This window comes from Leptonychotes weddellii, chromosome 1 (genome assembly GCF_054177405.1).
Source record: "Leptonychotes weddellii isolate Sample4059 chromosome 1, ASM5417740v2, whole genome shotgun sequence".
In the NCBI taxonomy this organism is placed as follows: domain Eukaryota; kingdom Metazoa; phylum Chordata; class Mammalia; order Carnivora; family Phocidae; genus Leptonychotes; species Leptonychotes weddellii.
The window spans coordinates 183,084,796-183,112,615 of NC_138369.1; the positions used below are offsets into that span (position 1 = coordinate 183,084,796).

General features: G+C 38.3%; 3 protein-coding genes across 13 annotated transcripts in view; 1 reads left to right on the top strand and 2 right to left on the bottom strand.

Annotated features, from left to right (window-relative positions):
- Positions 1-7,603, top strand: part of SON (SON DNA and RNA binding protein) — a 32,597-nt gene extending 24,994 nt beyond the window's left edge. Inside the window, exons 9-12 of one of the 3 annotated variants that reach the window (XM_081799628.1) lie at positions 3,297-3,444; positions 5,670-5,741; positions 5,849-5,964; positions 6,485-7,603. In XM_081799628.1, the coding sequence (XP_081655754.1) occupies positions 3,297-3,444; positions 5,670-5,741; positions 5,849-5,964; positions 6,485-6,544 (396 nt within the window). In that variant the 3' untranslated portion in view covers positions 6,545-7,603. Of the gene's footprint in view, positions 1-2,543; positions 2,624-3,296; positions 3,445-5,669; positions 5,742-5,848; positions 5,965-6,484 lie in introns of those variants that run through there. The other 2 variants (XM_031031399.2, XM_081799629.1) reach the window with 2 other exon arrangements.
- Positions 1-17,780, bottom strand: part of DONSON (DNA replication fork stabilization factor DONSON) — a 27,711-nt gene extending 9,931 nt beyond the window's left edge. For 4 of the 5 annotated variants that reach the window (XR_014138994.1, XM_081799647.1, XM_081799637.1 and 1 more), the window contains exons 1-10: positions 17,399-17,780; positions 16,563-16,643; positions 14,565-14,768; positions 13,448-13,626; positions 12,686-12,864; positions 11,783-11,864; positions 11,563-11,667; positions 10,893-11,091; positions 9,402-9,614; positions 8,445-8,590 (exon numbers count right to left, since the gene is read on the bottom strand). Coding sequence is in view for 4 of the 5 variants with exons in the window: in XM_081799647.1 (XP_081655773.1) it covers positions 8,453-8,590; positions 9,402-9,614; positions 10,893-11,091; positions 11,563-11,667; positions 11,783-11,864; positions 12,686-12,864; positions 13,448-13,626; positions 14,565-14,768; positions 16,563-16,643; positions 17,399-17,716 (1,698 nt within the window). In the remaining variant the exon portion in view is untranslated. Of the gene's footprint in view, positions 1-3,621; positions 8,591-9,401; positions 9,615-10,892; positions 11,092-11,562; positions 11,668-11,782; positions 11,865-12,685; positions 12,865-13,447; positions 13,627-14,564; positions 14,769-16,562; positions 16,644-17,398 lie in introns of those variants that run through there. The other variant, XM_006736494.3, reaches the window with a different exon arrangement.
- Positions 17,781-18,401: 621 nt separating this feature from the next.
- The window catches only part of CRYZL1 (crystallin zeta like 1), a 37,806-nt gene continuing 28,387 nt past the window's right edge, over positions 18,402-27,820 (bottom strand). For all 5 annotated transcript variants that reach the window (XM_031031393.2, XM_031031392.2, XM_031031397.2 and 2 more), the window contains 6 exons: positions 27,255-27,366; positions 24,048-24,146; positions 22,772-22,893; positions 21,840-21,945; positions 19,644-19,689; positions 18,402-18,915 (listed from right to left, as the gene is read on the bottom strand). In XM_031031393.2, the coding sequence (XP_030887253.2) occupies positions 18,816-18,915; positions 19,644-19,689; positions 21,840-21,945; positions 22,772-22,893; positions 24,048-24,146; positions 27,255-27,366 (585 nt within the window). In that variant the 3' untranslated portion in view covers positions 18,402-18,815. The remainder of the gene's footprint in view (positions 18,916-19,643; positions 19,690-21,839; positions 21,946-22,771; positions 22,894-24,047; positions 24,147-27,254; positions 27,367-27,820) is intronic.

Here is a 27,820-nt window from a genome sequence, read left to right on the forward strand (position 1 = left end):
CTGGTTTCAGACTCCTGCAGTGAGACCTGTGAACTCCACCTACGGCTGCCTCATTGTTGGGGGAGTCTTAGGTGGTTAAGGGCTTTCTAAAGAAACGCCTGCTGGTGAAGGGATGTGGTTTGGTTGGATGGGTGATGGGAAATTTGTTTCAGGAGTACTGGCAGCAAGGCAGTGCTGAAACTGGGAGGCTGCGTGGTCTAAAGGATTGGGAAGGTTTCTTTATCCCGCTGTACTCCTGACTGCTTTTGTGATCATGGGCAAGTAATTACTTGGAATTTCAGTCTCCAAGTGTCATGAGAAGACAAGTCCTTATTACTGCTTCACAGGGTGGTAATTAATAGCGTGATGGGCACCTATGAAGAATTGCAGTGATTCCCGGGGAATGAACTGAATTTCGGCAAAATGAGATTTTGGTTGCTTCGGCTCTTTTAATCTCGTAATATTTCAATTTTGATAGCATTATCTCTAATGACCCTCTTATTAACAAATTAATATAAGACATGGTATCCTCAGTTTGCCTGCCATTTTTTTGGGGGGGGAGATAGTTGCACTAATAGGTGTATAGTGAGTATATGGTCAGATTTATGAAAAATTTACAACTTTTACTAGGTAATTGTAAATTGCAATTTACTAGGGATTGGTGTTAGAAAAAATGAAAATCTAGCAAAATATTTTTAAGTTTTGAGTTCATTTTGGACTTAACTATATTACAGTGTTTAAAAATATAGTGATTTGTGTAGTATTTGAAAATGGCTCTCATTGGGAAGAATTATACACCTTTTGAATAGTTTTAATTGTTTAATACTATTTAATCTTGAAGCTTGAGTGCTCAGTATTTCAGAAAGTTAGACTTGAAGCTTATGTGGGTGGTAAGGCACATAAAAATTAAATAGACTTGAACACTATTAGGTAGAAACTTCTGAATGCTATTCCATTGCAGAATTTTGGACTTCATTTGTATAATGAAGTACTGATCCATAATGCTTATATAGTTCTAAAAATCATGTTAACATAACTTGCAGAAATGAATCTCTTAATGATTAAATTGGCTTCCTGCAAACTTTCCCTTAAATTTTTTTTTGACTTCCAGTCTTGTAGGCAGTTGACAGGTTTTAAATAGTTCACATCATGTTAAATGTTATGTAAGTCATTTCGATAAATGATATGTGTTCATCAGAGAAGTTTTTAAAATAATAATAAGAAAGCTGTGCTTTCAGAAAAACTCCCATTTATATGTTTACAGAAGAACATTTGTTACTGATACGAAAGAAGGAACATTTATAAAAATGTGGAAAAGTCCTTAGCTGAAAATTTAGCATTTATCTTCACTGTCAAATACCACAAAATGTTTATTGCGTTTAGCAAACTTTTTCAATGATCATATAGCTTTTCTTGCCTTGCTATAGCCCAACACCCTCTTCTTTGCTAAAAACCCCTTGGAATGCCAACATTCTCCGTATTCTTTTTAGTTTGTTGTAGTATATTCTTAGATGAAAAAGAATGAGAGTTTTACCGTTAACTACTGTTTGTCAGTAAAACATTTTTAACTGGTAGTTGATTTAAAAGAACCTTTATTTTTTGGAATTAAATGATTTGGACATGACCCGATGGGTTTTGTTTACTATTAATAGTTTCATTAGATTAAGCAGCTTTTTGGTGAACTGTATACACACGGGGGTTGAAGAAACATGAAGATAGTAGAGAATGGAAACCGAGTTGGAAGCCTGGGTTATTTGGGAATTTGCGTTATACTCTGCACAGTTGCCCTTTTTTTTAGGAGTGTTGCCTGGAAAAGAGGGGCGGATGAACCTGGAAGTAAGTAAAAGTCACTGTAGGTGTGTAGCAACAAGGCAGTTGATATCCAAGCATCAGCTAACTTTTCTCTTTATACATCAACACTGCATGGCCTGCACCAAATAAGGAACTGAACCAGGGGTATGTTTTTACCTCCACAGCTGCCTCCTTCCATCAGAGCACCTTGTTGAACTTAATGTCTAGTCACACATCATTGGCATGCTTTCTCCCCAGCATATAATTTACAAAGCTGGGGGAAAAAAAAATAAGATACAGTTTTACTAAACTGTGTAAAAACAAGATTTAAAAAATTTAGTATTAACTTATCAATACAGGAAACAATGCATACTCTTTCCAGAGCTACCAAAAGTTTTGACTCCCTCTGTTGATAAGTTAATGACTTTTACTATATATTTGCTAGAGAACGTAACTCAAAAATTTAATAACAAGGGGAGGTAAAGCAGGATTTGGAGATGTTACAAATTAAAAAAAAAAAAGACCATAAAAATCAACAGTAGAATTTGTTTTGTGGACATGGATGTCCTTTAAAATAGAGGCATCGCCTATTTATTTATTAATGTATGAAAATGACTGTTGACCATGCTAATGTATATAGTTGTGCATCTTATGACATTAAGTGGTTTGCTGCTTTGATGGAAATTATGGTTCAGTGGGTTGGATACAAGAGAGATGACTGTTCACAGAATAACCTGTGAACTTTCACCCCTCTGTATGGAAACTTGTTTCAGGGCCAAATCCTTGTAGCTGTCTTCTTGCCCCGGTCAGTGCCAGCCCTACTATTCACAACACTGCTGCCACCGAGGCCTAGGTATGTAAACGCTTAAGGAGTTTTTTACAAGTCTTTTAACATCACGCTAGGTTTTAAAAGAATTCAGTTTCAGTTTGGTATAATGACAGGGTATTTTATGTGACTGTCCATTTCTTACTGTGTAAATATAAAGAGTTATCTTTTTGCTTCATAGGGATTTTCTAAGTAAAATATTTATACTTGCTTTATGGTAGAATGGGGAAGAAAACTTGGGATGTTAACAGTATGCTTCTTCAGTGTCCAAACTATTTCTAAATGATTTCTGGGCTTTATTCATTAACTAGGTACACCTGGGACAATTAATATTTGACTGTTTTAACATTGCCTTCTTTTTATTTTGCAAGCTAAGAAGAGATACCAGTGAACCTAAATAGTGGACGAAAACAGGAGTGTTCTAATTTTTTTTTTTTTTTTTTGGAGGGGGGCATGAGGGCCACTGTTTTAAACTGCCATTTATTTGCCTTATTTGACTTTCAAAATATTATTATGGTAATGTGAAAATACTTAGAACATCCACACTACAGTATGTATATAAGTATAGAAATTAAAATTTAATTGCTATATCAGATCTAGAAGTAAAATAAGATTTTTTTTTTTTTTTAAGTTAACACTGAGTTTGTAGTCAAATTCTAACTGTGAAATGGGGACATTTTACCTTTCTTTCTTTGGATAGGATCAGTTCTTAAGAGCAGCCCCAGTAACTGGAGGAATGGGAGCCGTTTTGATGAGAAAAATGGGCTGGAGAGAAGGAGAAGGATTAGGAAAAAACAAAGAAGGAAATAAGGAACCTATCCTAGTTGATTTTAAGACAGACCGAAAAGGTAACACATTGTTTTGGGACCGTTGATTATACCTCCTTTGATATTTTAGGGTTTCATTAACTGTCCTACTTGTTTTGTGCCCAATATGAGCTTGAACTTACAACCCTGAGATCATGAGTCATGCTCTACTGACAGAGCCAGCTGGCGCCTCTTAAAAAAAAAAAATTTTTTTTTCCCCCCCAACATAACCTTCCTACATTTTGATGTCCGTGATGCTTAACTGTAGCATATCTACAGCTGTTTGTTTAGGAAATGAAAGTTTTACCCATTTGTGGCAGCTTGTATAGATATAGATGGAGTCACTATTTTGAGCTAAAAGATGGTCTTAATGTTAGTTTTAAATATTATGGAAATGTGCATATATCAGTGTGATTGAATTTCAACTAGAAATTTCAATAGTTTTAGTAAACGGTATCCCCATTTTGTTTTCTCTCGACAGGGAACATATACTTGTCTTTGTTTCTGGGCTGTATTGTTTTCCTTTCTCGGATATTTTATCCCACATATTCTCCTTATTTCCTTTTAGAGTGCTGTTCTGTCTTCATCCTATATACCCTTTTGGCATGTCCCTTTTTTAAAGCTCTGTAATTGAGTTTTCTGGGGTTGGGGCTGGAGAATAGCAGACCAGTTGCTGATAGCAGTGTCAGCTCTTCATTGTACCTTGTGCTTGGGGCACCCTGGAACTTTTAAAAATCTTTACTAGTACTTTGCTACTCAGATGGATATCTGTCTACGTAGCCTGCATGCAGTTGCTAAGTATTACAAATATACTTGGGGGGCAGCTGGGTGGCTCAGTCAGTTAAGCATTTGACTCTTGATTTCGGCTCACGTCATGATCTTCAGGGTCTTGAGATTGAGCCCTGCATTAGGTTTCCACACTAGGTGTGGAGCCTGCTTGGGATTCTCTCTCTCTGCCCCCCCCTATTAAAAAAAATACATATATACATGTATGTATATATACATTTAGTGCTCATTGATAACAGCCAATTGGTACCTTTTAAGTAATTTCTTCCCTTGGATTAACGTCTTAACATAGAATCAGATGGGGCTGGGCTGTCAGCTCAGTGTGATTTCAATAGCCTGTATAAGCCTGATTTTTAAGAACTGGAAGGTTCAAAAGTGGAATTAATTTTCCTTATCTTTGCAGTCAGAAAGGTAAGTTGAAGTTAATGCAATTATTCTGTGTCAGTGAATTTGGAAACCAATTAGCTCAGACCAAATTGTGTGTCTTATAAAATGTTTTGCATCAGAATTTCTATATTGTCATCCACATAGAATACTGTGATGCCATTCCCCCCCCCCCGCCAAATTGGAGGGATTTAATGTAATGATTCTCCAGTAGGCTGAAAATAGCATGAGAATCATTCTGTGCTGTAGCATTAATTCAAACTCTAGATTAAATTAGAAAAGGATATTGTACTGATGTCACACTGACATTGTCTTACTTACACAAGTTGAATAGATTTTTTTGTGTCCGAAAAGGTGACTGGAAGAAAACATCTGTGAATGCATTATGTAATTCCAGGGAACATCCTCGTTGGAGTTGTGTAATAGGTGTTGGGTTTGGAGAAGCATACTAGCAGAATTAGTGAACTGATTGAAAGTTCTAGGAAAAATGGAAGCAGGAAAGCATAGATTTTGGCTAGTAATACAGCGAGATCCCATTGGGAAGGGAGGTCATGCAGTGAGATCGTCTGTCTTCTGTGAACATGTTCATTTGATAAGTCAGAAAGGGGTTGTTTGCTGAGAAAAATATAGACCCATTTATAGAGACACCTCACTTTTAATTGTTTGGGATGTGTGGCCTAAAATCCTCACCTTTTGGGTAACTTAATTAACTGAGCATTGTGTTTTAAGGGATGGGAAGCCTTTAGAGATCACTTGTAATAAACAGCCACTGCTTTTTCAACTTACAAAGAAACAGTCCTGGAGATGTTAAATATGGCACTATTCATATACTAAGTTTTTGTGTTCTCTGAACATTTGATTTTTTTTATACAACTTCTAGTACCAAGGTATATGAACATAAAGTATATAGGTTTACATATTGAAATAGAGGAAAACAGAAGTCAAATTATATAAAAATCAAGGGTAGTGGCAGTTGAGTATTTTATTGGAAGGCATAGGTTGAGATTCAGATTCCTGTAGAGGGAATCATTGTATATTATAATTTTAAAATGATGCTTTGGAGTTTATTCAGTGAACACTGGCTTTTTATTTTAAAGGTCTTGTTGCAGTAGGAGAAAGAGCACAAAAGAGGTCCGGAAACTTCTCTGCTGCAATGAAAGATCTGTCAGGTGAGAGTACGTTTTAATTTCCTCTTGTCCCATCCCCACCTTGAATTCATAATTCTTTGCCACAGATAGTGAAAATAATTAACAAATGGTTATTTTTTCCTCTGCAGGCAAACATCCTGTGTCTGCTTTGATGGAAATCTGTAATAAGAGAAGGTGGCAACCACCAGAATTTCTCTTGGTCCATGATAGTGGCCCAGATCATCGCAAACATTTTCTCTTTAGGGTAAATATGAATTTCTGCATTAATTGTATACCCCTATTAATTTGATGACTTAGTGGGTGAGGGATAGGCATTGAACGGTCACAGGATTGATACATTGTGGGTTGGGAGTGAATATGTATGTGTGGGTAGAAGTGGTGGTAGGTTTTTTGGGTTCTTAAATATTTAAGTATACTTTAATATGACCTGCTAATATCCTGGTTTTCAAAAATGTTGGAGGGAAAGATGTGGGCAAAAATCTGGTGAACAGTTTGTTGACATTTTCTAATGGAACATGGGGAATTAACTTATAGTTTTATCAGGGTTTTCTCCACACACACCCCCCCCCCCATTTGGAGAGCTGCTTTTAATTTGCAGTCCCTTTTCCCAAATGATTTGCTTCTTCTGGGTTGAGATTAATTTGACTTACATAGTGTGGGGTTTATATTTTTGTAAATTATTTTTCTAGCATTTAGTGAAAAAATACAAAGCTAATAGATATTAAAGTTTGATGCTGTTCTTATTGTATGTTTTTCTTGAATAGGTATTGAGAAATGGAAGCCCTTACCAGCCCAATTGTATGTTTTTCTTGAATAGGTATTGATAAATGGAAGCGCTTACCAGCCCAGCTTTGCCAGCCCTAATAAGAAGCATGCTAAAGCCACAGCAGCTACTGTGGTTCTTCAAGCAATGGGCCTTGTACCAAAGGACCTCATGGCTAATGCCACTTGCTTCAGGAGTGCCTCACGTAGATAGATTGAGGTTTTATATTAATCATTTCAGATAATTTTACTCTGCATCAAAATGTATTTCCTCTTTAATGTTGTAAATATTTGGCAATTTAAGACATTGTGTAAAAAGCAATCTGTACAAACATCTCCAGGCTTTGATTTTTGTACCATGGAAATTGTATTTAACCATACAGGGTTTTGGTATGTTTATATTGTTTACCTTAGTGATGTATTTGTTTAAGTGGCTAACATCCAAACGATTGTTTGAAGGCATCCGTAATCTTCAGTGTGGAATGTTAAATAACGCTTTTATACTGTATTTTGTACTATGATGTAATCTCCCTTCCTTATGGCTAGGCTGCTGTAACACTTGCCTGTAATCAGTGAAGGGCTGTGCACCTTGTACTAGTTCACAATGGGTTCTGCTGGACAGATATTGGGCCAGTGTTACTGAGGTAATCAAGCAAGATCTGTTCCACAGGGCTAATAGCCACCATCTCCCCTTAAAATTTTGTAGAGGTTATAAAAAGAAAGTGGTATGTTGTGTGATGATCTGCACTAAGTCCTGCATTCCCATCAAAGCCACTTGGGCCATGAGAAGGGAGTCAAAATGAAGTCCGATTAGAATTCTGCAGAGGCCAAGTACATTTAGTATGGCACTGAGTTGTGATATAGTTTTACTTTGATGTGCATTTTGAATTTCAGCTACACCTAGATAGACGTTAAATGATAATTAAAATGCTGTAACCAACTTATCTAATAAAATCGGCACCCAGCCATTATTTTGTTGACTATGAGAAAGTTTAAGTTTATGTTAATTTTTAGGGTCTGATAGAATATTTCATGTGTATTACAGTGGTATTCATAATGCTATGTCTCTAAACTTTATTTTCAAAAGCTTAAGGCCCAAATATAAACTTCTCTGGAATAAATGTGGTGTTTTATTTTCTGGATCATAAAGTGAACACATACTTCTTCACTAAATACTGTTATTTCTTTACCCAATGCTTTTGATTTCTAAGTACTTTTATTTTTAAGAAAATCTGAATTACACACACACACACACACACTCACACCCCCACCCACCCACACACACACCCCAGAGCAATAAATACTACTTTACCATGACAGCTGAGCATACATTACAATTAGCACTATTCTATGTGGAATACAAAATACCCTTATCTGAGTTAAGATGCATTAAAAAGCCAAATTTAATATATTTGAGAATAAAGGAATTATAAATCAGAAGGAAAGCAGCAACTAAGTAGACACATCAACAATCAGCTCAGCAGATAAATTTCTACATTTGTTGTGTATCTTTATAAAGCTAGAACCTGCATATAATTGCAGGTGATTTATCAAGTACAGTTTTGTCCTGATGCCATCAGTCACAATGCCAGGAGATAACGGATAGTAATTTAGCTTCAATTTCCCAGTTGCAAGGAAACACTGACATTCATGACATTCAGTTTTCTACTCAGTTTATAATTAGGTTGTAAGGGTCTGGAAGTGTCAAGTTACTGATGCTTTTAAAAAGTTGGGAGTTGTCTTCATATCTGAATGATCTAATCAGAATAGTAAAAAATAGGCTGATTTAAAAATCTTAATCCTATTGCTTAACGCATGTAATATTAACATTTATAAATATTAGAATATTTTAAAGATAGTTATATTCCTTTAACTTCAAAATGAACTTTAGAGCCAAAGGGATAACAATCTTGAATTTCCTTGCTAGAAGGCTTTTTCCTCAAAGATTCCGTTTAGGCTTACTTTGGTGTTCAGGATCTCCAATTATAAACGTAGTCACTCATTTCCACATGCCTTAAAGATGATTTCCCCAGTATTGGTGTTTGACTGAGTTGGTCCAGAGTCTTAGGATGCAACCCACAGTTAGCAAGCTCCTCATGAACAGTCTCCTGTGGAAATTTGTACTCTAGTTAGTTAAAAAGCACATCAGTCTTTGAACACTCATTACTTTTATTTTAATATTTTTTAGTAATCTCTGTGTGGGGCTTGAATTCATGACCCTGGCAAGCGTTGCATGCTCTTCCGGCTGAACCAGCTTAGGTTCCCCTTTCTATTTTAGAGGAGGCTGCATGCCCAATGTGGGGCTTGAACCCAGAACCCGGATATCAAGAGTCGCATGCTCTACCAACTGAGTCTGCTGGGTGCCCCTGGACACTCAGATTTTAATAATTACCATGGGAACTTTGACAAGTACCTGCCTTAATCATTTGCTTATAAGATAAAGGCAGTTCATTATCAATAGAAGTTGACCCTAAAAATTTTCACATACAACAGCATCCACAAATAATTTTGGTTATTTTCAGTCTGGCAAATGATAAAAGCATGAGGCAATTTTAAAGGTCTTAATACCTGTAAATAAAAACCTAACAGTGTCCAAAATTAAAAGCAAATACTGGTTAAAAAACCATAGTTGTTTATAATAAAAGAATCAGGTACTGTTAATTTGTGGATCTGAGATGGTCATGACCATAACTTGCCTTTTTGTTTGGGAAATTTTTTAGTCATTGTTGAGTACAACCACCTAAATTCATAAAATTTACCTTAAAAAAACCAAATCTTACCCCTTCATCTTAGTAATTAGCACTGATAAATAGTATAGTTTAATAAGCTGAGAAACAAGTTTGGCTCATTGTAAATCACTTATTTCTTGCATCTGAGGAAACGAGCTACAATGAAATATGCATACAGCTGTCTACTTACCTTATCCAGTACTTTATTCACTGGCAGGCAGGTATTAAATACAGCAGTTGGCTCATGTGTATACAGTCCAGCAGAAAATGACCCCTTTTGTGAAGATCTGAGTAGCATGGTGACAGAATGTAGAGAATGAGGCATGACAGGACCTGTAATCTCCAAGCTAAATTGATCTTTGTATCCAGAGACAGCTTGTGTCTTCACATTTACACTTCGTGCCTTCAAGAAAATTTAAAGAAAAAATTATGGTCACCATCTTTCAAGCTTTTTTGTCCCTAGCTATAGACTTGTTCAGTAACTTCATTTGGGTTTTCCTTTTTATTAGTATACGGACTAAAAGGTACAGCATAGAGGGAATATAGTCCGTGGTAGTTTAATAGCTTTGTACGGTGACAGGAGCTACTACGCTTGTGATCATAGCATAAAGTAGTGCACAAGACCTCCAAAGAACGCTAGAGGAGTAAAAATGTTAATTCTCCATCTGTAGCACACCTTCGCCAAATTATGACTCGGCTTACGCATGTTTTAGAGACTATAATTTTTCATATGGTATCTGATTTAGTAATATACTTTTTTATTAAAAAAAATTTTTTTTAAGTAGGCTCCATACCCAGCATGGAGCCCAATTTGGGGCTTGAACTCATGACCCTGAGGTCAAGACCTGAGCTAAGTAAGAATCAGTCGCTTAATGACTGAGCCACCCAGGTTCCCCTATTAAAATTTTTTTTAATGGAAGTACAGTTGACACACAATGTTACATTAGCTTCAGGTGTACAACAGTGATTCTACAACTACACACATTACGCTATGCTCGTTAAGTGTAGCTCCCATCTGTCACCATACAATGCTATTACAGTACCGCTGACTGTACTTCCTATGTGGTAACTTTCATTTCCCTGACTTACTCTATTCCATAGCTGGAAGCACTCATCTCCCACTCCCCTTTACCCCTTTTGGCCCACCTCCCATCCCAATTTGGTAATATGTTTTCAATGCAGAATATTGGGCAAATAAATACAAGAATAAATTCTATTTTTAAAAGTAAATAATTCCATTGCTAGTAACATTCACTATGTATTTTGTATTTACACGCGTAATTTTTTTCATCACTATCGAAACACAGCTATTCTTTTCACTTATCCATGATTCAGGTTTTGACATTAATAATGTAACATAACAATCTTGGCTAGGTTCTTTCATTGGTTAAGAAATGAGACAAAATGAGATTAAGCAACTTTTCCATATGGCAAATTGCTTTTGTTGCCAATCATATTTATTCAGTCAGAAGAAATGATTTTCATGTAATTCAAATAAAACATTTCATATAATTACTGTATTTTCATGTAATTCCTTTGATATACCTTTGTATCAATGAATTTTTTTACTGGGAGGAAAGCAAAGACAAAATCTGCACCATACAAGAATTTGTTCTTGATTTCTTCTTAAAAGGCTAGTTTATGAGGATTAGTGTGGATTTTTTTCCCCCCTTTTCATTACCTTAAGCATTTGCATTGTGGCACCTCGGAAAGCTACAGGCGATAAGAGGGTTGGTGGAAGTCCTGCCTGTGGACCTGAGCTAGCAATTAAACTCTTAGAGTTGATCAAAAAATTCAGCAACGTAAGGGTATTCATTCCCTTCACCAACACAACAGACTCAGGTCTGTGATCCATTTGCACTTCATGTTTCTCTTTACGTCTGAAGATGACAATCAAGGAACTTGCAAATTTAAATCCCATACCAATGGAAAAAACAGTCATCTTGATCCTGAATAACCTCGGACCCTTTCTTTTAATTCGGAACTGGAAATACTCTTGCTACCCCCGACTCTGCTGCAATTATAACGCATCTGTTTACATCAAAATTTCTCTTTGACCATTTGAATTTGCTAGAAGTTGACACCTAACAAAAACTAATTTCTTCTCTAGTCAAAAACATGCTCTATATGGAATGTTTTCATTTAAAAAAAAACAGTTTAGTAATAATTGTTCACAGGTTACTGGTACTTAGGGAGTCTGTTATTTAGTATCATGATGGAGAATTAGTTTAAATATGATCTTAAGATAATTTAAGATTACAGTCAAATAAAGCTGTCAGTCAATATTACATATATAGTTCACTAACTTAATTCAATGAAAATCAACTGTAGTTAACACAACTGAAGGATACAGCTTGATAGAGAGTATGTCTGGTTTTTTAATTTTATCTTGCACACCCATCTCTTCCAGCCAGGAAAAACTTTCATCTTCATCCTCATCACTGATTACTTGTTCCCTAGAAAATTGTTATAGTTAAGAGTTTCCATTTCATAAAACTGTTCCCTCTACAAAACAACTACACTGAGTCCATAAGTCCTTAGGTGACGTAAAAGGTGATCTTAATCACATACTCCCCCTGTCCCAGGCTTGTTCCAGATGCCTTTTTCTTCCCATGGCCATTTTCTTTTATTAACGGCAGAGAAAATTCAATACCTACATGAGAAAAGAAAAATACAACTAAGTTTTCTTTAATATAATCTCAAAGAACTTAACAGGCGTGCCCTACTTTTAGAGAGTATGAAATCTGAAGATTTGAGCTTTTACACTTGATCTTTTTTTTTTTTTTTTTAAAGATTTTATGTATTTATTTTGAGAGAGAGAGACACAGCGAGAGAGGGAACCCAGGGAGGGGGAGTGGGAGAGGGAGAAGCAGGCTTTCCGTGGGGCGGGGAGCCCGACGTGGGGCTCCATCCCAGGACCCTGGGATCATGACCTGAGCCGAAGGCAGACGCTTAACGACTGAGCCACCCAGCCACCCCTACACTTGATCTATTAAGACACAACTTTCAAGCTTTCTTGACAGTAGCCCACAACACACACACACACACCCTCTTTCAACAATACATACTCTCACTACATGTGGTACTCTTTCCTAAAGTGCTGATTGAGCCTACTAAATAGATTTCATGATCATTAATGACTGACCCAGTTGGAAAATTGTTGTTAAAAAGGGGGTAGGTAATTTGTACCATCAAGGAATTTCTAGAGGAGTATATTCAGATGGGAACTTCCCAGCTCAATATGTGTTGGTCATATAGACGGGAATACCATTAACTTAAAGCTATGCATAAGGGACAGCTTAAATCATTTCTGGAAAAAAAAAAAATCAGAAATAAAGACGATGTTTCTTAAAAAATATAGGTATAACTGGTAAAAGACAATTCAATTGGTAAAAAGACAATTCAAATTTTAGCTTTTAGGGAAAGTAATTAATATATAGTGGGGGTAGTCTCATTTTAAGCCAATAGTTTTACCTTCATTTTTCATAGCTTCTCTTATGCCTCTAGTTGTAGGAGATATGAGAGCTGTGATTACATCATTTCCTGCTAATCCTGCTGCGCGGAACAGGATAGTAAACTGATAGGTACAAACGTAGAAATATGGGCAAAGTTTTGTCTTCAGCAGATTATAGAGAGAAGTGAAGCTCACAGACCTATAAAGCAGCAAAATTTTCTTTAGATTTTTTACATATTTAGCTTAACATCTAAAATTTAGTTTTTTATAATTCAGTTTGATACCTGATTGAAAACACAATACAAATATTACATATAATGGTTTGAATTTTTGCTACTACATACATAACTTGGCTTTTACAGGACTAAAACTGGTCATGGGACTCACTGATGACTTCTAAATACTTTAATAAATAGTGTTTACCGCTTAAACACTCAACATTTTTTCTTTAAACAAAACACAATCGGTAACTGGTTGCTGACTTTTCTGAGCAGCTTCTGCTGATGAGAAATGAAGCAACCACTGAGAAGAAATAACATAAAAGAATGCCCGTATATATTTATGTAACACTTATACGTAATTCCATAATTGCATGAAGAGTGAATAAGTTAAAAAAAAAAGTGAACAGTTTAAATGTTAGTTATTAACAGTTTAGAAAAAATAATTCAGAAGGACACAGAGATCCTTTTACCACTACACATTTCCACATCATAAAGAAGATAAGGAGAGAACACTGATAAAATGAGAATTCACTATTAGGATGCACAAGTTTTTAATCTTACCAGTCACTCATTAAAATGTGTTGCAAGGTTTCATCATTTGACCAAGGGCTTATCTTTCCAGACATTTTTCTATCAGCTCCAATGCGAGGGAACAGTGGGAGCCAAGGAAAGGCAGGCTGGAGCCAATAGATAAGGCTCTGCTGGAAGGCACAACGGAGCTCAGTGGAGAGCTTGGGATCCTAAAATCCAGAGATGATATCGGACAGCTTTTGCCACATTAGAAGTATAAAATTTCATTAAAAAGCACTAAATATACCACTTATTCTCAGAATCTTTATACTGTTTCCTATAGGAAAGTATTAATAACTGTTACAGGGGCTAAAATGTAGTTTATTCTTGCCAGCATTTATTGTCTGTTAAACTGTATCAGAAAGAAGACTTAAATACAGATGGGAACATTCTCTCAGCTCTCCCGAGAACAATGGCTATCTGTTATCATGAGGGGTGGGGTGGTATGGGTAGGGATTGATATTGTATGTAGGTAATACTATGTTCAACCCCTCTCCTCTCACAACTATTTCAACAGTAGCCAGTAAAAATGGGTAATGGAAATCAAAAATCATCCTGATCCGTATTAAAAAAAGATGTACCAAGGCCTCTTTCAGGTAATCACTTTTAACCTAGTTTGAGTTGATGAGCTGCTTGAGCAATCACATTCCTCCAAAACCATTCTAGAACTCATTAACTCTACTACAATATTTACAACAGACTATCAACCAGGTAGCAAGATTAGTATGTATAAAGAAAGAATATACATCATATCAGAAAATCAGAATAACCAACCTGCCTTAGCAATCCTACTCACTTGCTTTTCATTTCTTTCCCTTATATTTTCTTTCCCAAAAGGCCTCAGAAAAGAATGGCTTAGTTCAAACAATTCCTGCCTATAACATTAATTCTCAGGACAGGTCTCTAAATTCAATGGGCAATTACTGAATCTGACAGAAAAAACTGCATGAAAGCACCATTTAGGAAATACAAAATTTCCCAAGTCTTTGTGTGTCTAAATGTCAGAAGAAAAACTTAATAGAAGGAAATATCTGTGACATTTTGCAGAGAAGTATGTTTTACAATTAATTGGTTACTTTAAAACATACCTACTTTCCTTCAGAATTACCTGTATACTTTGAGGCAAAGTAACTTTTGTTGCCCTACAATGCTGGATGACACCGTGAGCCTCTTCCTGTGCTTTCAAATGATCTGCCCAGGTAAAGGGTTGAGAAGAGGTGAAAAGGAGTCGAGTTTTAATACTCCAGTCTGCAGGTAACTCAGTACTTTTTGAGGATGGAATATCAGATTCGGAGACTGATCCTTGTGGAGTCTTTTAGAAAACAAAGAACACAAAAATTAGTAGAGTACCAAAAAAACCCCTTTAATCTACAGATTTTATTGACTAGCATGGTCACTGAAATGTCAAAATTTTATAAACTGTTTAAGTAACCCTGACAATACACTACACACTATGAAACACTCTGGAAAGAGTTACACTAAACTGTTGACAGTGGTTTTCTCTGGGAAGCGAGGATTTATTGTTGTTATGGGTGGTAGTGGTGGAGGGGCACATTTTACCTTTTAGTTTATACATAGTTGTATATAGTTTAGTTACAAGAGATATGTACTATTTCCATAATCATAATTTAAAAAAAACCTAATTTAAAAAAAATCTACTATTGATCTTGCTGTCAAAGCAAAAACCTTCCAAATGTTTTATTATTATTATTATTTTTTTTTTTTTAAGATTTTATTTATCTATGAGAGAGAGAATGAGAGAGAGAGCATATGAGGGGGGGAGGGTCAGAGGGAGAAGCAGACTCCCCGCCGAGCAGGGAGCCCGATGCGGGACTCGATCCCGGGACTCCAGGATCATGACCTGAGCCGAAGGCAGCCGTCTAACCAACTGAGCCACCCAGGCGCCCCTGTTTTATTATTTTTTAAACGATTTATTTATTTATTTATTTTAGGGGGCAGGGAGGAGCAGAGGGAGAGGGAGAGAACCTCAAGCAGACTCCCTGCTGAGCGTGGGGCCTAACTCGGGGCTCAATCTTTCAACCCTGAGATCATGATCTGAACCAAAATCAGGAGTTAAACACTTAACAGACTGAGCCACTCAAGGGCCCCCCCAAGTATTTAAAAAGCACCTTTTAAGCCTCTAAAACTCTGGAACCAGGGCTAAGCGGCTCCTGTAGGAAACTTAGGGCTCTTAAGAGGCCATATGTAAAAAAACATTTCCTGATCTCAAAATTTCCTTCCAAACTGTTCTGCTGTCCTTTCAAGTCAATTTTCTCCACTTTACAATGATTCTTTGAGGTGGCATCACAAAAAAACAACAAGTAAGGGGGAACTATTTTTTTTCTTTTTTGAAAAATTTTATTTATTTATTTATTTGACAGAGAGAGAGAGAGCGCACACAAGCAGGGGGAGCGGAAGAGGGAGAAGCAGGCTCCCCGTTGAGCAGGGAGCCCAATGTGGGACTCGATCCCAGGACCCCGGGATCATGACTGGTGCGGAAGGCAGTCACTTAACCAACTGAGCCACCCAGGCGCCCCTGGGAGCGGGGGGTGGGTGGGGGGGCGGCTACTATTTCTAACAGACCCTGTGAAGGTCACCTATTTACATGAAAGGGAGAGTGGGTCTCAGCTCTTCTAGCCTGCTCCTATTAGGATAAACAATGTATCTGTTAAACTATCACAGCAGGAATCCCCGGGGCATGGTATCAGGAGTGTGTGTGTTGTGGTTGTGTCAGCAAGGTTCGGTGATACGCCACAACCTGTGGAGGTAATTTGGGGATTTTGTTTGAAGCTTCAGTTAAGGACTAAGTTCAAATAGCAGCTGAGTTTGGAGTGATGAGCTGGAGCTGTCACCACCCACAGAGGAACAGCGTAACAGCTGGAGGTAGGAGAACCTGTATCTACGCCAATTTTAGCGTTGGTACCGTTAGAAACAACATTTTTACATCAGACAAAGTCCATTAGGGTGCTGATGCCATCTTTTCATCCCTGGCAGATGATCGCTCCCTCAACACTCTGCGCAAAACTACTTTCCAAGTAAACGTTTCTGAGAGGTATGAATTTAGCTTATAAGGACATACATTCTATTAACATTTAAAAACTATTACCTGGAGTAATTCAGTAACGGTTGCTCTTTCAGGAAACTTCTCTTCCCACAGCAAATCATTTTCCTGATTAGAATCCAGAAACTGAGGGGAAAACAACGGTCCTTTTTAATCCTAAGTGATGCTGAGTTTGCGTTAATACGTACAGAGCCTCACCCGGCATACAAGTTCCCAATAAATGCCAAGTGCGGGAATTCACATGCAAATCACTAGATCAGTGTTCCAGTTTTGTGTCTGAACTTTACTAACAAAATTGGGTGTGTGTGTGGGGGGGAGGCCGGTGATATGTGCGTCTAATAATTGATGTAGAAATCTCAAATCAAAAGTTCCGAAAGGCTTTGGGGTAAGAAAATGCTAGGAAATTCGGACCCCAGGACTCAACACTCCTCCATCTCCAGAATTATTTTCGAGCGCGTGAGAAGGGAGGCTCTGAATCACGCAGGGAAGGAGGGTCTCCTGTAATCTTCCCATCGAGCAGTGGCCTTCCTGGATGAGGTGTTCCAGGATTTTTCGAGCCGTCCTCCCAGGGATCTCTAACCCCCAGGAGGCTGCGGCTCAAGCTCCTCCGACCCGGCCCCCCGGGCTGGACGGCGGGGCGAGGGGGGGCGCGCCCCAGTGTCCTACGCCTCCCTCAGGCCGGCCGACGGAGCCGCTCGCGGGGCGCACTCCACACAAAGCCCACCTTTCAGAGCCGCCCCTCCCAATGCTCAGGGCCCAGCTACCGCGGCGGGTACCACTCTCCGCGCCCATTTCCCCTCGACCGCGAGAACTTGCCCTAGTTCACAGCCGAGTTCCCGCACTATGAGAGCCCCTCGCCGGCCAGGCCTGAAGACACTCACCGGGCCCTGCGCCTCCTGCTGGCCGCGGGGCGGCCCGTCGGGGGGCTCCGCGGCGGCCGAAGGCCGGTTGTCCAGGCGGGCGAAGGGGTTCCTGCGGGCCGCGGCCGGGCCGCCGCCGCCTCTGCCCACCGCCGCCGCCGCCGCCGGGAAGGGGCGGAGGAGCAGCCCGGCCGCCAGAGCGGCGCGGCGGGGCGCCGGCTCGGGCTGCTCGCCGGGTGAAGCGGCCGCCCCCCGGCTCCGGGCCCTTTTCCGTCGGAGCCGCAAAGTCTCAGGAGGCTTCCTGAAACTGGGCGAGTAGCCAGGCACCGAAAGGGCCATAACGCGCGGCTCACGCAGAGGAGCCGGCCGGCCTCCCCGCTGGCGCTTCCCGCGCGCGCCGGCCCCGCCCCCGACGTGGCCCCGCCCCCAAGGCGCGGCAAGCGCGAGGGACGCCGGCCGCCCGCGAGGCCCCGCCCCTACTCCTCGGTCCGGTCGGGTCCGGTCCCGTCCCGTCCAATGCCCGGCGCTCCTTCTGGGCCCTTGGCCTTAGTCGGGTCGTGGGTGCCGAGTAGCTGGGAAACCCTCGGTCCGGGGCACCGATGTGCATTCCCCGAAATAGCTAACCGCTATTTAAATCTGTAGCAGAGATGTAATGAGCCCAGGACATGGCGCTCGGATGAAAAGGAGACGTCACACTTGAGCCACCGCTTAAGCTTACAGAAGGCAGTGGCGACGTCTAGAGCTGGCGAGAGGGGCCTGCGCCTCCCTCCCCCTGACCGAAAATAGAGAACTCTGGCCGGAAGTCGGCAAGCGCAGCCTCCTAGCCCCCTACCCAACGCATCGCCACGGCTGCTCCCCAATCCCCTACACCCCGCAGACGCTGCAGCTGCCACTGGCAAGTTACGGTGATGGTCCTGTTTGATCCTGAGGAAACCCTGAAATAAATGAATGCTTGAAAAAATTTTGAAGTGTCTATGGACTAAATCCACTGAGACTTGAAAATATACTCAAATGATTACGACAGTAAAGCCTTGTTAAGAAAAGGAAGGTATTGAGAACGGAGTAGATACAAAAGTAATAACGTTATTTTGACATACCAAAAGACCAACAACTTTATCGATAGAGTAGCATGGCTTTTCCTGAAAGCAATTTTCTTCATGGAAAGAATTTTATAACAGGCAAATGTATAGAAACAAGCCAAAAAGAATTCCAGAATATTCCCTTTAGATGTTAATTACGGGATTTTCTTGACCATTTGTACAATAATTTTTCAAATACTTTTCAAAAACTTTAAATAACTTTGAGCGTCTTGACTCATAGCAGGAAAACTGAACAATTTGCTTTTATCTTCCTTGACTTTTCTGAACAATTCCCAAGGAAACTCTGGCTTCAAGTACTGGAAGGGGTTTATCCAACTGAGGTCTGAGAAAGAACAAAATTAAAATTGAACAACTTGCTTTTTTCTTCCTTGATTTTTCTGAACAACTTCCATTGAAACTTTCGCCTCATACAGTGGAATGGGTTCATCCAACTGAGGCCTGAGGAAGAATGAAATTATAAAGTTAGGTCAAGGTAAAGATGAGTAGAACAATAGGATGGTAGTTGACAATTGCTATAGTTCAATTCTATTATTTTTTTAAGATTTTATTTACTTATTTGAAGAGTGCAGGAGCAGGGGGAAGGGCAAAGGGAGAAGGAAAAGGAGAAGCAGACTCCCCACTGAGCGGGGAGGCTGGCCTGGGACTCTATCCCAGGACCTGGAGATCATGACCTGAGCTGAAGTAGTCAGATCCCCAACTGACTGAGCCACCCGGGCACCCCAATTCTATTATTTTAAATAATACAAATAAACATGTCCATTAGTATTTCCACTGTTAAAAGTGGTTAAGTTTTGATGGGGGAAAATGCCTACTTTATCCACTCCCAGATCCAACTTAAAAAAACCAAAAAAACTGTACTTTTCCCTCTTCTGAAGCTATGGGTTATTTTATGTTACTTTGGGAAGGGTGGTGAGAAAAGCAAAGGTTGTGTGGTGTGGTGTGGTATGGAACGGATTAAGGAGAACTCATGAGCCACTTCTAACTTAGGGAATACTTATTGGTGTATCCCAAGATACACTTTGAGAAATATTAAAGAGCAGCTCTTTATCCAAACAAAATAAAATATGGTGGCAATAGGTATGCTGTGAAAACTGAAACGGAAGTGGAAATGCTTGCCTTACCTCGAGAATAGAAAAAATAAACAATGATTTGGTTACTTAGCATACCTAAAGACTCCACCTGATAACTTCTCCATCACATCTTTTAAGATACGTAGCTGGAAAGATTATTAAGGTAGCAATGTAACAGAGAGAGAATTGAACAAAACCAGTCAATAAACAGAAGATGTTAGGCAGGTCACCTATTTAAGTTCAGCACTCTCAGAAATTGAGTATTTAATTTACAAAAATTCTGTAAGCTGTGAAGTTTACCCTGAAAACAGGGAAATGGGGAACTGATGTGAGAGAAGTGGAAACATAATGGAGCCTACACTTCTAAGTTAGGACAAGTGGCAGAAGCAGTAAGCCTCATGCCTTGTACTAAGTGACAACTAGTGTTATCCCAACCGGGTAGGAGTGTAGTGGTGTCAGGTTTTCCTTTTAGCACTATGTATGGTATTTTTAGTTAAAAACAATGTTAGTACTTATATCTCTTATGTTAGGTGCACATTTATTTACTAAACTGGCTGCTCATTGGCTCAAAATTTGTGTGCAGAAAAGTTAACAAACTGTAATTTGTTACTATGAGAATCAAAAAATAAGTGTAAAATTAAGAAAAAATTTGAATCATTTAAAAATTGCAATGACAGTTTTAGGATTGAGAGTCTATGTAATTGCTAGTACTAGAGAATGACACATGGCATATAATCACACAGTCGGAAGGAGGTCTGTGAAATCACAAGCAGCAGCTGGCTCACATGGGAACTGATTGAGGGGGGGTTTAGCACAAGTGAGGACTAGAGTCTGATTTGGGACTTGAAAATTCAGGACTTTAGAAAATGTAAATTAGATAGTACGAACATAAGCCATTTTAAAGATTTTCTTAAAGAGGACCTAAAGAATTTCCCCCATATTGCAAATTCTCTTACTACTTCTGTTAAGTGAAAATGCCAACAGTAACTCTAAGAGTGTGTGTGTATGGAGGGAATTAAATAACACAGGCAAAGGAGCCAGCCTAGCTCCTGACATGTAAGATTCAAAACGTACTATCTAGTGTTACTCTTAACACATGGTGTTTGTTCTCTGCTGTTAACGTCCCATGAGATTCTTGATAATTACAATGTTAGTGGACAATTCAGTTGCTTAAAATTGAAATTTAAAGAACTCTTCTAGAAAGTCAAAATTTAAGTCTCTTTTCCAAATTTAAAGAAAAATATTTATTCAGAAATACGTTCAACTCACACATTCACTACATAGGGGATGTTCTGGTTCTGAAATGTACTTTTTACAACTCTATGTATGCAGGATACTAATGAAATACTCCTATTTGAAAGCTCTGAATTAATTCTGTCACTACTCTTAGAGGAGGTGGGCCTTTATAAGTATGATGTGTATATAACTACACACATTTAACAAAAGCAAAGTATGATATTCAGTGGAGACAAACTTAAGGCTTGCAAGTTTCTTTCTTCGCACAGATATACTCTATTAAATAACAAGAACTTATGTTTTATCCAATATATTAAAATTTTTAGCAGGTGCAACTACCTTTAAAACAGTTATCTTAGAAAAAAAAGTTTTATTCATAAGTTTGACCCTGCTCTAAAGAGGTTTGGACCATTCTTTTGGAACTGCTTTCACATTCTCAAGACATGATTTCATTACTTTCACCAAAACTGGAATGATTTGGCTTCATTTGCCAGATTTTTTCTCTGAATGAATTCCATTAAAAAAAAATCAAACCCATCTTCATTTGATGAAGATTTTCTAGCACTGTTAATCTTCAAACAGCCCACAAACTCTTCAGTGCAGATAAGCATTCTGCAATGTCTTATGTAATAGCACCATCAGAGCTTAGATTAATGATGCAGCCTTTCAAGGGGATGTGTAATTTCCATAATGCCAAGTTGAAAATGAAATAAAATTTTACGTGTATCTTGTGGTTTATCTCCCATTCACAAACGAGCATGACTACCTGGATGATTCCTGTCCCACCACTTTTTAGCTGCATTCTGGAACATGTATTAACTTTTTTTATACTTCAGTTTCTTCACCTGTGAGACAGGGATAATGATAGTACTTACACCTCATAGGGCTGTTTTAATGTTTAAACACATTAAAACCTACAAAAGCACTTGGAACACTGTTTGGCATGCTCAATGAAAGTTAGCTCTTATTATTATCAATTTTCATTATTAAAGAACTTAATGAGAGTACATGGTAAATTTCAAGCCAGAAACTCAGGTCAGTAGATAAAAAGGATATAAAGGTATTTTCCTTGTTGCACATTTGACAAATTCCAAACTTCGTCATTAAGGAAAGCCACCGTTGCTCCCTTGAGGAAAAGGCAATGGCTATCTGGAGGATCCAACTTGGATAGAACGCACAGAGACTAATCAATGACTGTGAGTTTAATAGTAGACAGACGACTGGTAATCTTGAGCCAGAAAAACTTCTATGCAAATTAAATACCCAAATCACAAATGAACAGTATACAAACTTTAATAACAATATGTAAACTGTTAACGTTTTCTTTTCTAATTCATTGTCCAAAATGACAAAACAGCAAGGTCAGATGCAAGGCCTATGCAGAGATGATGGAATGGTAGCCTGTGTGCACGCATGTGTGTGTGTATGTGTGTGCATGAGTGTGTGCATGTGTATAAGAGTGAGATTTCTGGCTGCTACTTATCAGTTATCTTCATGAGGATGTCAGAAAATTAGTGAAGATTATTGATATATGAGGATTATGGTATTTGCATATCAACCATGATAAGAAAATTTGAATACTGTTGAGAAATGTAACTTTGGGAGACAATGTATATACACACATTTGTAGTAAATTCCAATGTGAATGCGAAATTGTCATAATTTTGTACAGAAATATTTTGCTAAGTATATATCAACAATATGTCAACAAGAAAAAAAAAATCTTACTGGAAATACTACTAAAAAATTCAGAAGTCACTTCTTCCAAACCACTAAATAAAAGTTCAAAGAACTTCTCTATTAGGCACTATTTCTACATTTTGGCCAACATGTATCTAAACTAAAAAAGAAAGCTACATTTCTTTAGAAACAGGTATAATTCAGAATTTATAATTTCTTCACATCTTGTCTCAAAAGACTTAGGCATTATTCTTTGTTAAGTACATCCTTTTGGTGTAACAATAATGTTTTATTGTTTCTGATAATACCTGCAGGTTTTCTTCTGTTGTTACCCAATGGCCTCCAACACCAAGAAGTGTGATGATGTCATGTTTATGTGGTAGTAGTTGTAATTTTACAGCTGGTTCGTCATCTTTACTATATAATCTCACTTACAAGGGAATAGTTTAAAAAAAGAGAGAGAGAGAGAGACAAGAAATATATTTTATAGTAATCTGGCAAAAATTGATTCTTCAAACTAGTCTTTACTTTTTAATGTAGGAATGAGGAAGCATTTTTCTTAGAAAAAATAACACACAATGTATTCAGACACCTTAAAATGTACTTTTTGCATTAAAACTGGTCATAAAATTTACTTTAGATTCAATTGTTAGTGTAATAACAAAGGACAAAAAGTTTATTTTCATTTGAAAACCAGGCAAGGTAACCTAACACATAACTAAGATTGATAGTTTTAATCATAATATTGATAGCTTAATTCTTTGGGAAAAGTTGACTTCTGATTAAGGAACTCATAGACTCAAGATAGCCATACACTGACAGAATTATTGAAATGTACATTTGAAAAGTTAATGAAATACTCATTCACTTCCACTGAAAGATTTTTCTGCGTTAATTTTCATAGTTGATCTTAGCCGAAAGGCCAAGAAGTGATCTTCTGAGTTAATTTCAAGTCCTGAAAATACTGGTTAAAAAGAAACACATTAAGATGGTCATAGGAATGATTCCCATCACAGAAGATATTTCTTAACAAAGTACGAATAGAATCCCTTTGTAGGCTTGTGACTCCTGTGCTTTCTGTGCAATGGCACGATCTAGAGGGGTACAGATTAGGTGTTAAATAGATACTGGTTAAATAACATAAGGTCAAGGAAGGTAAAAATGGAACAAAATTCTGTGCTTTTTCCAAATAGAGATTGCAGAAGTCAGCCATCCAATAGAGGGCAGCCAGACACGGCAGAACTAAGCATCTGGCTGAGAGCTGACCGAATGTGTATCATCTGGGAACCAACTGAGAAGATGATGTTTGTTCATTTGTGTAGAAACACTTCAACTCCAATGCCTGTATCTTAAAGGCAAGCATGCTCTCTCTTCCAGACAGTGTTTACAGTGAGATTCAAGAAGCTCCAGTTTAAAGAGAAAAGTTAAAAACAAAACATGACATCAATTTAATAAATATGTTAATAATTATTACCTGGTTTTACACACACACACACACACAAACATATATATATATATATATTTTGAAATGCACCCATCACACTACAAAAATGACACATACTACTGATCTAGTAAAGTACCCACCTCCAGCATCTAGGACAATATCTACTCCCAGGCCTCCTGTTTCTTCTAAACAGCTTTCAGCAACATGGGCTTTCCCATTAGATACATCGATGACTCGGGCTGTAAAGGACAGGAAGTCAGGCAAGTGTACAGTTCTCTATGCGATCAACACAAACAAATCAGAGAAAAAGAAAAAGAAAAGCAAATAAATATCTGTTCTCTGAAACATATGGAGTGGTTCAAACCATTACTGGATCCAAATTTTACTTTTTCTCTTCTAACCCAATAGTAGATAAGGATCAATTTAAAGGAAGGGACTGGTATATTCAATAAAATAAAAATATTATTATGTGGATGATGCGTTCCAAGGCTGGTCTACTGAAAAAGAGGACTGTTTCAGTAAAAGATATACAGTCAGAACAGAGAATCTGTGAACTACAAAGATACACATATATTAAGGCATAAACTGAAAGATTAAGCAAATTCTTAAGTATGTTTAGATTTAATAGAGTTTAGAGCTAAAACGTAAAAAATGTATTTGTTCGATATGGTACTTCTCTATTAGAGACCGTTTTATCCCTTTTCAGTCATAGAAATCCCCCTGCTCCCTTCCCCACTTGGTCCCCCAAATGAAGAAAAGTCCTGAAGGTTAAGGAAAAAACATGATTATTTTGAGCAGTTAGTGAAAACTAAACTACTTTTAGAGTGTTATCTCAATAGAACAAGCCGATGAGATTAAAAAAAAAAAATCTCAGCATTTGAACTGGCAAATGAAGACTCATGTTTATAATTCATTTTCATAGCTTTAGCATCTTCTTGTAAAAGAGAATTCCTCTCAGCACAGCTCCGACTGGTGGTGTAGAGCGACAGTGATCTAAGATGTGGGGGGCGGGGGTGGGAGTGGGGAGGACACAAGGGAAAGGGGACTGAAGCACCTCGGAAGGGCAGGGTTAACCAATAAGAAACCTCTTTCTTCAACAATACTGTTCATGCTTTCCACCCCCCTCCATTCCATTTCCAATCTCTTCCTTTTTTTCCTTTCTCCAGTCCCTGCCTTAACCTTTCTTTTGTGTTTTGGTTATCTCTGCCAGAGGCATAAGGTAACAATGGACGTAACAGGGGCTTTAATGTTAGGCAGGCCTGGGTTCAAATCCCACTCCAATCTCATTGTAGCTCCTTGGACAAGCTGGTTACATGCCCTAGATACTGCTCCATGGTTCGCTGACACAGGACTGCTGAGGACTTCAGGATAGATCATTCATATTAACACTCAATCAACCTGCCTCCCCTTACTGCCTGCCCCTCACTTACACTATGGCGCAGCCTCGTCTCTTCATCTGTTAGTTTCTCCATTCCTCTTTCTCCAATTCTTGGTCATTTTTTTCAGTCTGTTTTCTTTTTCCTTTCCCTTTGTGTTGTTGTTCAGATAGGTTCAATCTTTTCATTTTTTGTTGTGCATTTATTAATTAAAAAAAAAATTCCAGTATAGTTAATGTAGTGTTATACCCACCTATTTCCCCCACCCCCCTGGTGACCATCAGTTTGTTCTCTACAGTTAAGAGTCTGTTTCTTGGGGCGCCTGGGTGGCTCAGTCGTTAAGCGTCTGCCTTCGGCACAGGTCATGGTCCCAGGGTCCTGGGATCGAGCCCTGCATTGGGCTCCCTGCTCAGCGGGAAGCCTGCTTCTCCCTCTCCCATTCCCCCTGCTTGTGTTCCCTCTCTCGCTGTGTTTCTGTCTGTCAAATAAATAAAATCTTTAAAAAAAAAAAAAGTCTGTTTCTTGGTTTGTCTTTTTTTTCCTTTGTGCATTTATTTTGTTTCTTAAATTCCACATGAGTAAAATCATGTGGTATTTCTTTCTCTGACTTATTTTGCTTAGCTTTATACTCTCTAGCTCCATCCATGTTGTTGCAAATGGCAAGATTTCATTCTTTTTTATGGTTGAATAATACTCCATTGTATATATGTGCCACATCTTCTTTATCCATTCATCAGTTGATGGACATTTGGGCTCCTTCTGTTACTTGGCTATTGTAAATATTAATGCTGCAATAAACAAAGGGGTGCATGTATCCCTCTGAATTACTGTTTTATATTTTTTGGGTAAATACCCAGTAGTGTGATTACTCAATCATAGGGTAGTTCCATTTTTAACTTTTTGAGGAATCTCCATACTGTTTTCCACAGTGGCTGCATTCCCACCAATAGTATATGAGGGTTCCTATTTCTCCACATCCTCTCCAACACTTGTTGCTTCTTGTGTTTTTTATTTTAGCCATATGACAGGTGTCAGAGGATATCTCACTGTAGTTTTGATTTGCATTTCCTTGATGATGAGTGATGTCGAGCATCTTTTCATGTGTCTGTTGGCCATCTGTATTTCTTCTTTGGAGAAATACCTGTTCATGTCTTCTATCCATTTTTAGTTGGATTATTTGTTTTCTGAGTGTTGAGCTGTATAAGTTCTTTATGTATTCTGGATATACATCCCTTTATCAGAGATGTCATTTGCAAGTATCTTCTCTTATTCAGTAGGCTGTCTTTTAGTTTTGTTGATTGTCTCCTCTGCTGTGCAGAAACTTTTTATTTTGATGTAGGCCCAATAGTTTATTTTTGCTTTTATTTCCCTTGCCTCAGGAGACACACCTAGAAAAAGTTGCTAGAGCTGATGTCAGAGAAATTACTGCCTATGCTCTCTTCTAGGATTTTTATAGCTTCAGGTCTCACATTTAGGTCCTTAGGTTCAATCTTTTCAAGAGCTCCCCAGTCTCCACCATATCCTGTTCATCATAAACTATATCTGACCTGTGTTTTTTAAGTGGATCATCTTCCTTCCTAGCATATCACAGAAAACAGACAACTTTAGAGGTATATCACTGAATAAAAGATGTTGAGAGACCTACAGAGTAATGCAAACATATATTGACTTATTGAATAAAACCAAAGAGGCATCAGGTAATGTTAAACTATGTCAAAGTTCAGCTAATTCAAACTTGGGTAAGTTGATGACAGCGGGGCAAAAAAGAAAAAACATTGAGAGATGTAGGTTTAAAAAGAATAAAAATTAAAACTATCACTTAGGTAAACTTGGACTTAGCATGGATACTAAGTGCATTTTAACAGTGACTTTCATTTGGGATTTTGCACTTTGTTTTACGAGTATAGTCTTTAAGGTGAAATCTCTTCAAAATTTTCTGTTGTAAAGTCTGTGTTGAGTAGTGTTACCCACCTATAGAAGGCCTAAGTCTTTCGAGGCATTGCTTGTCTTCGAGGCTACCTGCTGTTGAAATCACTTTGGCTCCTCTGTGGTGTGCTAACTGAATAGCTGTCATACCAAGTGCCTGTGTAGAAAAAAATACACAATGCGTTCACAGATAGAAGGCAGAGGCCATGTCTAACTTGCTACTTTAGCATATTTTTAAATATTATCTGATAGAAAAAGAAAAAAAATATGGACAAGGTTGAGACACTTGACTGACTTTCTTCTTCAGAAGGGGTGGCAGAAAAGGTGTGTGTGCTCACCCAGTCTGAGCATTGCACATAATTTCAAGATGGAGGGCTGCATTCAGAAACTTGGCCTCAGTAAGAGAAAAATGGGCTTTTAAGGGCCTTGTCAGCATGATGTTCTAAGCTAATTTCACGTCCATGTATGAGTCAAGCACTCTCAAAAGCTCCATCCTTCTGCTGACCTGAGGGGTAAATTTGGGAAACACTTCTATTGTGATGCTGGATATCAGGTTGAAGCCAATGCCAAAGACAGTTCTGCCTTTTTTTGCAAAGAAAAACAGGGAATAA